The sequence below is a fragment of the Danio rerio genome, chromosome 16, assembly GCF_049306965.1.
Source record: "Danio rerio strain Tuebingen ecotype United States chromosome 16, GRCz12tu, whole genome shotgun sequence".
Lineage (NCBI taxonomy): Eukaryota > Metazoa > Chordata > Actinopteri > Cypriniformes > Danionidae > Danio > Danio rerio.
In genome coordinates this window covers 35,140,340-35,153,316 of record NC_133191.1, presented here as the reverse complement: position 1 = coordinate 35,153,316, position 12,977 = coordinate 35,140,340, and the positions used below count along the sequence as shown (strand labels likewise).

The window sequence follows — 12,977 nt, the reverse complement described above, 5'->3', positions numbered from 1 at the left end:
AAATGTGATCACACAGATATATCCACTGCAGTATGGATATCCATTATGTTGATGTACAAAATAAACCTGATGTCAGGTCCACAAACAAGGATTGAAGCGTCTTCTTCTATAATTGTACGTACATCTGGCTGTGGTGAATAATTATGTCTTTATTACAAACATGCACTGTTTTAAAAACATTTCAAAATTTGCAAAACTCATTCTTGAGGTGCTGCTGATCACAGAGAGGTGAAGAGATTGTTTAATCTCAGTTGCTTTGCGCAAGTCCAGTCTTGTGGATATGATTATAAGTGTTACTATGGAGACACGTAAATAGGCAGTTATCAATTAATTTGGTGGGTGCAGAAACCAAACTCCTACTTCACACTGAGGTGGACCTCAAAATGGGAGGGATTTGAATCCTATTTTAACGTTAAAAAAAAAAAAAAAAAAAAAAAAAAAAAAAATAGACTTATTGTCTTTATATCAGTCCGGTATGACAGTGGACACACTATACCTACACACAGTTCTGCCCAAACTGCTTAGAAAAGATGGTTTTCATTATAGGGGACCATAGTGGATTTTTTCATGAAAAAAGAACATCATTTAGTTTTTAATTTTAATTCTTTTAAAAATCTAGCCGACCACAGACTGGTAAATAACACAAAATAATAATTTTGATTATCAATGTCCATCATCTTACCTTTACAGGAAGATGCCTTCCTGTTATTTTAGCACAAGCGATCTCAGAGCTGCTTCTGCGAGGAGCCCGGCGTCTGGCAATAACATCCTGGACCACGGGGCCCCCTGCTGGCCGTTCTGCACCCTCAAGACCTCTACTGGCCCGTAAGTGGTTTCTAAAGCTCACATTGTACCTAAAAAAAAAAAGATTCAGATGTAAAAAATAAGACACCCCATAATCATTCAGGTTCATTCTTTATTAGTCATATCGTTTTGATCCACAACCACAGCATACACCAGAGGCAACTGAAATCTGCAGGAAGGCGACTCCTGATACAAACCAATGTTAATTATGTGTTTAATAAATGTGTTTTTCCAGTTTTCAGTAATGTAATTCTGTACAAGATACCATCATGTGAGATTATCTACCAGAAAATACGATACATATTTCAGAAACATTTGACAAATTTATCAACGCTGATTTTGGGCTCACCTCTTTGAGCAGCTAATGGTGCAAAAGCGCTTGGATCTTCTGAACTGGCTGGCTGGTGCAAAATTAAGACAGTATTCACACTTTAACTCTGTAAATGACAGACACATATGCGAATATGGAGAGAGCAAAGAACCACTTAGACTATAGGAAACATTCTTCCATTCATCTTCGTGATACAAACACTCACTATCAGAGCGGATGTCCTCTGGATGTAGGATTGGTGGAACAGCACCAGAAAGTTCTTTCAGTGGCCCGGTCACCTGTCAATCACAAAACAATCAGTTCACTACTTAATGAACGTTTAATGCTGGCTAAACTTTATTTTTGAAAACACATTCTGCCCTTCTATGAAACACTAGATCAGTGTTTCTCAACCACGTGCCTAGTAGATCACCAGCTCTGCACACTTTCAATGACTTCTTAACCAAACACACCTGATTTAGATCATCAGCTCATCAGCAGAGACTGAGAGACCTGTAATAGGTGTGCCAGACAAAGGAGACATACAAAACATGCAGTGTTGGTGGTCCTTCAAGATTGTGGTTGAGAAACACTGCACTAGACGGACTAAACTAGAAAGACTCACAGGGAAAGGTTCAGCTCCCTCCTGGATGACAAAGCCCTCGATGAGGTGAGTGAGAACCTGAGGTTTGACCACAGCCTGTGGAACAGGTGCTCGATCGCCCTGTCCTGCTCCACGAGGGAGAGGAACAGGCAGAGAGAGGGACAATGTAGGAGGAGAGGAGAATGCTATCTCTGGGACTAAATAAGAAATAAAGAAAATAAGCAAGGTGAAGACAAAGCAAAAACATTAACTATATTACATAATAATACAAATAAACAATTAAAAACAGTAAATATTATATTTAATACAAATTACATTATGTAAAAGTGAAATTTGGGAACAAAGTCTTGAACTGGTTCACAGATGTTCCATTATTCAAGACATTGTCTCTTTCAGTTTAAAGTGCTTCATAGGCTTCACTATTCCAAGTGTAAATTGAATCAAACATTTCCAGAAGTGTCGCCATTGTGTGACAAATGTCAGTTTCCAACCTGTCTCATTCTTGTTATATGTCCCAGATTACAGAGTTACTGGAACAAAAGTTTTTTTTTCAAATACATTAGACATTCTGATTAAACCAAATCCTATGTTAATTATATTTGAAGTTTCCGAAGAATTTCTGAGACTTACACAAGTTCAACAACAGTTTGTTTATATGGGCTGATCTCTGCAAAAAAAAAAACGTATCCTTTTGTTTTGGAAGAAAAAAGAAGTTCCAACTCTTAAATAATGGCTGACAGAGTTAACAGGTACATTACATCTGGAAAAAATCCGGTATACCCTAATAGACACAGTTTTGTTATTTGAAATAATTTGGTCTTCTTTTATCTCCTTTCTACAAACTTATGAATAATATGTTTACTATGCCTTTAGAACCTACTTTTACCATTCGATAGCACTGGTGGGTGGGTTGTTGGGGGAATGCATGTTTATTTTTTTAGTTTAATTTGACTGTTGATTGTTTTTTGTTTGTTTCTTTTCTTTTCTTATTGTCTAATAGTTAAAATGTAAGTTTTATGTATATATTTTTTTTTAAAAGTGTATTTGCAAGTGAAGGTCTGCTAAAATTTCTAGTAATAAAATATTTAAAACAAAAATTACATATTGCAAACAAAAATACACTTTTAAAATATACTATATATATTTTTTGTAAATTGTTTATGCTCTATGATGCTGCAGTAAAAACTAAGATTAAATACATTACAACATTTAACACAAAAGATATTATTGTATTGAATACATGCAGCATCAAAGAACAAAGTTCATCTTTATAAACAATTTACAAGTGGAACATAATGTATATTTTTAAAGTTAATAAATTGAATTGTAACTGCATTTTAAACTACAATTTATTCATGTAATGACAAAGCTAGGTTTTCAGCAGTCAGTTAACATTATTTAATAGACAGTGAGTTAACATGGACTAAAGTTAAGAAAGTTGAATATAAACCGTAAAAAAAGCATTAATAATTGTTTGCTCATGTTAGCAAAAACATTAATGGACCATTATTTTAAATTGCTACCCATTTTTCATTATTCATTTGCCTTCAGCGTCAAGTGATAATTTAGAAAATAACTTAATATACTAATTTGCTGCTCAAAAGCCCTATAATTATCGTTATGTGAAAAGCATGAAACGCATTTTCAGGATTATTTGATGAATAGAACTTCACTGAAAACATTGTTTAATTCAAAACAGGAATGTTTATAATATTGTAAATGTTTTTACTGCTACTTTTGATGTATTTAACTTGTCCTTGCTGAATAACAGCAATCATTTCATGAAATTAAAACTAACTTTAAACAGCAGTGTTTAATTTTGAGAAGTCTGAGGTAAAGCTGGGCCGATAAACGATATTATATATCGAATCCCGATAAAATTTATGTCACTCTGGACTTTTTTTACTCTAAGGGTGCTTTAACACCTACACTTTTGTTTCGGAACGTATCTCGTTTGCCCAGTTAGCGCAGTTCGTTTGGCATATGTGAATAGGGCAATCGTACTCTGTTCCGCGCCAAAGTAATTGCTCCGAGATCGCTTGAATGAGGTGGTCTCGGCTCGATTGAAACGAACCCTGGAGCGGTTCGATTGTAGTGAGAAAGCGATCCGATCCGAGCGCGGTTGTATCACTGTGTTTTATGGATATGTAATAGGCATATACGGCTATATATGAAGAGAGAATTATGAGTGGGGTGGGAAGTTTCGCGAGTCTCCGGATTTCCGCAAACGAGTGATGATCTCCCGGTAATCTCGCGTCTCCCTCCAGGTCCTCAAATAGGCATCGTCGCGCACCTTTCCCAACCCTCCCCACTGCGTCTCTCCTCAGACACGTCGCGCGCGCGCACCCTGTCAATCACCACCAAACCACCACCTCTCCTGACAGCTTAGCGGGACACTGCAAAATAAACCCTGATACTCTGACCAATGTAAGGAGAGTTTACTCGCACGTGACTTGTTTTAGCTCTTTTGGTCCGATTAGAAACTTTGCAATGTGAAAGCGAACCGCTCCAAGAGCAAAAAGCAACAATGTAACATTTGTAATCTCTGTTTCGAAACAACTCAATCGATTCACAGGTGTGAAAGCACCCTAAATTGATCTAAGAGCCAATCACACAGCAGAAATGTGCAACAATGGCAATCTAAAAGTGTGTTGATGTTAAAGATGTACCAAATTTACCGCCACAGAAAATATCATGCCATTTAAATGGACCCTCTACATTTTGTGGCTTCAGTCATTGTTGGGGTACTCTTAAATCTGGAAGTATTAACAACTTGCATTGAAATATATATCATTATCGTTTAATATGGACAAATAATTATCGAGACTGCAATTGTGCCATATCGCCCAGCCCTGATCTGAGGGGCTCCAGCACAACCAAAACAGTCAAACTTTCACTACACAAGGCTGACCTGTATCCAGTGAAGGAGCAGGCGAGAGAGGAGGGGCGGAGTCTTGCATTGAGGGACTTCCACTGATTGGCTCATTCGAAATCTCATGGGTCAAATCTGACTCTGACTTCCTTTTTATTGGACCAATAGCAGGCTTTATCTACAAGATAAAAATAAGTGCATGAGTCTCACAATAAACATGGCAAATGAAGAATCAGAGTTCACCCATTATCCACTAACCTGCGCTTGTGCAGACTGAACAAACAAAGAGTCTCCAGAGTTATTCTGTCCATCCATGGAGTGTGTGACTGAAGCGGGATTACCCTGAGTCAATACTGCACTCTGATTGGTCTGCATCTGAGAGATAGGGAGGGCACTTTGGGCTGTTTTAAGGCACATGCCAGCTCCACTTGTATCCATAGCAGTAACCATGGTAACAACATTGCCCGGGTTATTGACTCCCACGGCAGCTGTTCCGTCCTGCTGGGAGCAACAAGTTCGAGCCTGGGCCAATGCTAACGCTTGTGAGTTTCCCAGAGTGCTCTGCCTTGCTCCGACCAGCTGAACTGGGACGTGGGGAGGGTGAAGACCTGCGGTGGCCTGGCCGTTGTTGGGTGGTGCTGGGAGAATGGGAGGTGGGTGGCGAGGGGACATCTGTACTGGCACCCGATGGCCCTGAGCCGTTTTAGGCTGAATTGGCACATGCCCTGTACCATGAGCTAGCTTCTCCGTGCTCAGATTTGCCCCCGTTTGCTGGAGTGGCTGCACCACCAATGTCTGGGCAGTCATGTTGGATTTGGTCGCCACCGTTCCCAGTGGATAACCTTGAGTAGATGTGGGGACGTTAGAAGTGGGTACCAGGATGTGGGTAACGGTGGCTGTAGAAGCTGGTACACCTCGAGTTTGGTGCAAGCCAGATTGAGAAAGGAGAAGCTGGGAGAGAGGGAGTGAGGGAGTGGGCGAGGAGGACGGGGGGTTGGAGGAAGCTCCTGCTTGCTGTGGGGCAACAGCGGATTGGTTATTGGGCTTTACGTTGAGGGCAGGCACGCTGGGATTGGCGGTGTTGGAGAAGCTCTGGAGTTTGGCGTTGGCAAGGGGTTGAGTTTGTGGTTGGACCTGCTGGGTTGATTGACCAAACTGTTGTGGAGTCTGAGTCTGCTGGTTAAGTGGGAATGTACCTTTAGGTCAGAGAGACAGGAATATAAATGATCAAATAGTCAGTGCACTGGAAAATAACCAATATGTAGAAATTTGACATTAAAGTCAAAAAGGAAACACTGAAAGTAATGAATGTGTACAATCATTGTTACAACTTTCAAATTTACATTTATTTTCTGTAAAATATTTATTCAAAAAAGCGACAAAACCAAAGCTCTAAAAATGGCAATTTATTAAAATAAAAAGGCTGATAGAAGGTGTGTAACATTGAGCAAACAGCTCTTCATCATTGTTCATCACGGTATGTTGCTCCTTTTTGTACACTCCAGGATCACATAATCTCATACATTATCTCACAACAAGAAAAACTGAAAAAAAAATACACATTTATAAGTTATACGACTTACATATTCAAAACAAACATACAGAAACAAAGCATAATATTACATCACAAAATAAGGAGATACAACAAAACATACAAGATATTTGTTATTATCATTAATGTTTTATTAGGTGTTTTGGGTAAAGGTTTTTTCTATATTTTAGATCAATCCATCCATCCATCCATCCATCCATCTATACACATCTTGTATATTTTGTTGTATTACTTTGTTGTATTTTCTTCCATTATATGCTGTTATGTTTTCTTTATTTTGTGATGTAATATCAGAGTTTGTTTCTGTATTTTTGTTTTGAATATGTAAGTTGTATAACTTATAAATGTGTACTTTTTTCTGTTTTTCTTGTTGTGAGATAATGTATGAGATCATGTGATCCAGAAGTGTACAAAAAGGAGCAACATACTGTGATGACCACTGTTTGATGAGGAGCATTGTGCTAAAAATGTTACACGCCTTGTATCAGCCTTTTATTATTTAATAAATTGGCATTTTGGAGCTTTAGTGTTGCCGCCTTTTTGAATACATATTTTACACTTTTTGCTGTTTGGCTGAGCACCCAGTTAAAGTGATGAGCATGCTTTTGTACATTTTTACATTTCTTTTCTGTGAAATATTGTAGCAAACACTCTATAATTGTACTCATTTAAGTGCCAGATAATATTTGGCCTACACTTTTAAAGTTTTACTGAAACGACAAGATCTAGTCCTTGTCTTGCTAGTATTTTTAAAGGTTTAGCTCAGTTCAAAGTCATTATCATTTCTCTAACCCTTTAATTTCTTCCAAAACTTTTTTTACTTATCCCAGACTTCTGAACAGGAAAATTACAAAAATCTGAAATACAAATTGTAAAAAAGGGGAAAAAGATCAATAGGAGCCAAAATGGAAATATTTTGTTACAATTTTGTAGGTTGTAAATTTTTTGCAATATTTTGCTTGAATGTAATTGTATTATCTTTCAATTACTAATTATGTTTGGTAAATAAAATATTATTTGAATAAATATATCTGTTTAATAAATTGGTTTTGTTTAAATGCACCAAAATACATAGCATATATTCACTGACAAATGGATGAAAATATTCATTTTCAAAATAGGGTGTTCTCAATTATACTGAGCACTGTATTTTAGTATTTTTTAGTTAGTTTTTATTTTTATTTTAAGATAACCAAGTGGATATTGAAACTACTTGGTAAGCAGAAAAAAAGAGGCCTATAATATCTTCATTTTTATACTCACCAGTCGTTTCCTTCCTGTCTGCAAACTCTGTCTTCACAGTAGCCGCCCTAGGAGTGGACACACAACGCATTGCCAAGTTCTGCACCTGAAAAAGAGAAACCAACGAAAATTATGCCACAGGATATACAATGAAAAGTGTGACTGTGGAAAGCAAATATCTCCCATAAAAAAATTATCTAAACACAACAGACTAATTGGATTGGACAAATAAATTTTCAACAATAAATAAAGGAATTCTTAAATGTATAACATAAGATACACTTTGGCTAAAAGCATCTGCTGCACGATTATATGGAAATGTAATTAAGGATGACATTCAGCTGTATTTCAGATTACTGATATTTTATTATGGAAAACGACAGACCCAAAATATTGTGGTGCATGATGAATTTGCTTTGAAAAGAGGATTTATTACATGTGCTGGGATATCCCCTAAATGATCATTGTGTATGGAAAGTGACACTGCGATGACGAACACAAGTAACATAGCAACTCTTAACAGCAACAAAAAGGTGTGTTTTGTTTATATTTGTACAGTCTAGCAGTGTTGCCAAATATATACAGCGTTTTCCAAGTATTATAAAATTTAAATACAATTATAAAATTTACCTTCTTGTTGTTCAGGCTTGGTTCTTAAAACAGGTTTTTGATTAACATGTTTTATAACAGGCGTGGATCATAATATTTAGGATTTTTAGGATATTTAGGATTTAAATGTATTACCAGCCTGTTCTTTTGCATTTTTGCATTTGGAAATATCTGGCAACACAGATGAGTCAGGTTTCATACCTTTGTCTGTGATATCACGCACTGCACTTACAAAAGAGTGACACACCTATAATACGCATTTAAACACATAAACAACTAGGTGTCCCTTTCGTTTGCATGTACACTGCATATTACAGCTGCATGATGTTGATTGAATTAAAAATCTTAATTTTTTTTATGATTCTAAAAAACAAAAACAACTAAAAATTAAATATATTTTAGGTTTACAAAAATTGTTAATTGCTGCTAGGAATGCACCGATAAGGATTTTTTGGCCGATATCGATAACCAATAACCTTGTTCTTTTGAACACATGTGGGCAGGAGCGGACTGGCCATAGCGCATGACGGTCTATCTGGCCTGCCACCGTGATTCTTTCCTGCCGTCTCCCCCCAACCCCCACTTTTCATAAACATTGTCAACAATGTGAGGAAAGCTCCATTATAGTGCACTGGACAAGTCTGAACAAGTTCTGCCCACGCAAGTGCGACGCAGGCAGTTTTGTACAATTACTTAAATTATCAGCTTAAAGGCCTAATTTTGACATTGGATCGATAACTATAATATTAAAAATAGCATTTATCGGCCGATAACGATATGGCCGCCGATATATTGTGAATCCCTAATTGCTGCAGTATATGTGGCCCATGACCACAAAAGCATAAGTGTCTTTTTTAAGCATTTTTGATTTTAATACATCACCTGAAAGCTGAAAAAGTAATCTTTCCACTTATGTATGGTTATAACATGTACAGTATGGTCTGATGTATGGTATTATAAATGTAAAGAACAGTATTTGTCTGAGATGCAAATAACTAAAATTTGATGATTTAAAAAAATCTAAATATTACTAAAATTATGTTTAAGATTTTCTAAATGAAGTGTTTAGCAATGTATTTACATGTATTTACATATTGCCTCTCTGAATATCACACTAACTGTACCAAAAAAAATAATAATAAAAAAAAATACTAATACTACTAATACTTCCCTTCTTAGACTTTACAGACCTGAAACTTGCCTATAGCACTTATTCATTGTTGCTCTTAGTTGTGAAAATTGCTTCCTTGTTCTCATTTGTAAGTCGCTTTGGATAAAAGCGTCTGCTAAATGACTAAATGTAAATGTAAACAACAAAAAAGCGAAGTTTTAATACATTTTCGGAGGGTAATTTACAAAATGTCTTCAAGAAACATGACCTTTACTTAATATTTGAACGATTTTTGTCATAACAAAAAATTATCATTCATACAATCTATTTTTAGCTATTGCCATAAGACATAAAATGATTTCTTGTCCAGGGCCACATTAGTTTATTTTCATTCGGCTTAGTCCCTTATTTATTAGGGGTCACCACAGCGGAATGAACCGTCAACTATTCCAGCATATGTTTTACGCAGCAGATGCCCTTCCAGCCACAACCCAGTAGTGGGAAACATCCATACACTCTCACATCCACACAAACGCTATGGCCGATTTAGTTTACCCAATTCACTTAAGTTGCATGTCTTTGGACTGTGGGGGAAAACGGAGCACACGGAGGAAACCCAAGCAATCTCCACACAAAAATGCCAACTGACCTAGCCGGGACTCAAACCAGTGACCTTTTTGCTACGAGGTGACAGTGCTAACCACTAAGCCACTGTGCCTCCTTCCAGGGTCACATATTTAAATTAATTTAAACGAAATGAATGGATGACTTGTTTCTGTTCAAATCAGCATTTATAAATACAAAATAATTAAATGCAATTTTAAATGTCCCTTGTTTGATTTGAACTTGACATCTTTAAATGAATCATCCCGATCTATTGCATAGAATTTTTCATTATAACCAGTCATTATAACCTGAATCTTTCGAAAACTCATTCAGTTCATGTAAAATGTCTCTCAAAAATGATGCATCTACCAAAAAAGAATCAAGCTTAAAAATATGAACTGACAACCCAATTTAGCTGCAGAATAGGGCCTGTAAGAGTTAAGAAAGAAAATAAGTCAGAAAGTCAAATGTCACACCTGATCATTGTCTGATTGGCTACTTGAAGATGTGGGAGTTGCTTCCTGTTGCTGCTGTTGTTGTGGCTGCTGCTGTGGCTGCGTTTGGGCAACCGTTGCTACAGTTGCTGTCGCTGTACCACCAGGCATAAAGATGAGCTGAGGGGTGAGAGGTGCCCTAAGAGAGCGGTTTACCTGAAGGTGGAAAGCCCAGTAAAATTAGACCCTTAGGAAAAGAATTGAGCTTGGATAAACAATACATTCACATTACCACAAAATATACTGCATATTAGGTCAAGGCCTGGTTTTAAGTGCACTATGGTAAGACACTTACTCTCAGGTACATCTGACCCTGTCCGCCTGAATTTCCACCCAACAAAACTGACTGGCTAAGGGCTGTTGATGCTGCGGAGGTGGCAGGCCCTATCGGACGGGGGTTTGTCATGGTTCCTCCAGCTGAGGTGGTGCTTAAGTTGACCTCAAAACAAAAGCATGCCACAGATCAGCTTGAACTGATTTAAACCTTACCAAATGATTTTCAACAAGCTGCTTTTGATAAACAAAGAATAAGAAACATAGGACTGCTTTTATGACTGCCATGTCACATGTTTATTAGATTTCAAAAGTGTAAAATCAGAGCCTCACTGTGCATTGCGCTGAGCTTGTAGGCTGAGAGGCGCTGTTATTGGGAGAGCTGGACTGACGACTGGCTGCAAGAGTTGCCTGAAAATATAATAAAGGTAGTAATTTAAGATGATACTTAACAAAACAATTCTGAAATAACACTACACGCAGTATCTTTAGGCTTTGGTGTATTGTTAGGATTATTTATAATAATAACATATCAAATATAACAGCTTAAAAATTATTCAGTGTTTCAATAATAATAATAGTATTAATATTAATAATAATAATAATTATATATATATATATATATATATATATATATATATATATATATATATATATATACATATATATATATATATATATCTATATATACATATATATATACATATATATATATATATATAACAATCATTTACAAATACAACAACACTGATTATTCATGAAATCTTAAGAACTCATACACACCATGCTGAAAATGTATTTTCACCTAGTATCAATTTATGATTATTACATTTAGAAAGTTTTGCATTTGATGCTAAATGATGCTCTTATATAGGATCCAAAATTAATTATTCATATTTAGGCTAAATTTTGATTGCGTACATTTCTATCTACAACACTGGTGCAAGAATTATTGTATAACGTCTCTTATGCTCACCGAGGCTGAATTTATTTGATCAAATAAAAAACAGTTGATCAAAAAAGGGCAGTAAAAACTATTTATTGTTTTTACTGAGGAATAAATCATCCCATAAATCAAAAATAAATAATTTTGTTTTCAATAAGTGTCTTAATATCCATGTTAAAAAAGGTTATGGTGCTTAACTTTTGCGGGGGTCGGTGATTGTCTTTACTTTGATGAATAGAAAGGTTGGAAGCACAGTCCTTATTTAACATAGAAATCTATGGTAAAATCACAAATATCCTTACAGTCAGCAGAAAAAGGTGAAAAATACTTTTACTGTCCCACTGCCTGATTTCATTTACTGTTAGGGCTATGCGATTAAAGGAAATCGAACCGCAATCACCATTTGAAACGTTGTGCTTAGCTAATTGCAAGAGGCGGCGATATGAAATATATATGTACTATTTAATTTCCCCCACCCAGAGCAAATGCATGACTGCTGTCTGTGTGTGACAGTCTTACTAGCCAATTGAGTGAGCACACTTTTTTCTGCCCAAACAGAATTGGCAACCGAACTATGTAGAATGCCCACAGCCCCCCAGCCCAAACAAGCAGGAAAGTGCTTGAAACTGGGATAATGACGTTTGCCACTTTTGAAGCATTAATAGACTAATTAATACCAAAGAAAAACAGAACATCTGTAATTTGAGAATATTTTGGTTTTAAATTCACAGACACCGAACAAAACCAGGTAATTTGTATGAGCTGTTGCCACAGCACGAGGAAATAAAACAACCAGCAACTAAAAAAGCACCACAGGTGGCTATATGAGGAATGTCTTGCTAAAAAGTCAATTGAATGTATTGCTAGTGACACTCAATCTAGTAGCAAGCAATAGCAAATTACAATTTCAGAGTTGTTTCAGCCATGTTGGTTCTGTACTTTCATAATTATAATTTTTGTTTTTATAATAAGCTACACTATCTCCCTAATTTCAGTTTAACATGTTAACAGAAAGGTAGGGTCATTTGATTTGTGCTTACTGTTTGCTGTAGTGAAAAATTAGTGTTTCATTTCGGATTATTAAAAACAAATTTGAATAAATGTTTAACTTAAGTTAAATATATTTTAATATAAATTAATATTTTTATTTTTATAAAATATAAAATATAACTTTTTAAACTAACACTCACTGCATTTTAGCCGTAAGAAGCTACGATACAGAATACTGAACTGAGGCTTGACTACAAAATTAAATTGAAATCACAACATCTGTAAAAAAAAAAAACATAATTACATATTATTCCTAAATCGAACAGCCCAATTTACTGTAACAAGATAATTTTGAAAATTTTATTGTTTCAATTACATTTATTAATAATTTATTTGTATTATTTATAGAATATTGAACATGTTATTTAATGTTTAATTGTTACATTTCTGTACTTGAATACTGTTACACTCCCCATAAAACCATAAAGCACTGTTTATTTAACTTGCTTTTGATATGTTATTTGTATATGCTTATAATTTATTATATTTCATGAAGATGCGCTG

General features: G+C 35.8%; 1 protein-coding gene across 17 annotated transcripts in view; it reads right to left on the bottom strand.

Annotated features, from left to right (window-relative positions):
• The window catches only part of phc1 (polyhomeotic homolog 1), a 37,893-nt gene that overhangs the window by 3,399 nt on the left and 21,517 nt on the right, over positions 1–12,977 (bottom strand). For 10 of the 17 annotated variants that reach the window (XM_073924804.1, XM_073924801.1, XM_073924805.1 and 7 more), the window contains 10 exons: positions 10,811–10,888; positions 10,500–10,643; positions 10,187–10,360; positions 7,406–7,490; positions 4,849–5,786; positions 4,630–4,768; positions 1,740–1,915; positions 1,341–1,413; positions 1,154–1,241; positions 683–854 (listed from right to left, as the gene is read on the bottom strand). In XM_073924804.1, the coding sequence (XP_073780905.1) occupies positions 683–854; positions 1,154–1,241; positions 1,341–1,413; positions 1,740–1,915; positions 4,630–4,768; positions 4,849–5,786; positions 7,406–7,490; positions 10,187–10,360; positions 10,500–10,643; positions 10,811–10,888 (2,067 nt within the window). 17 annotated transcript variants of the gene reach the window in all.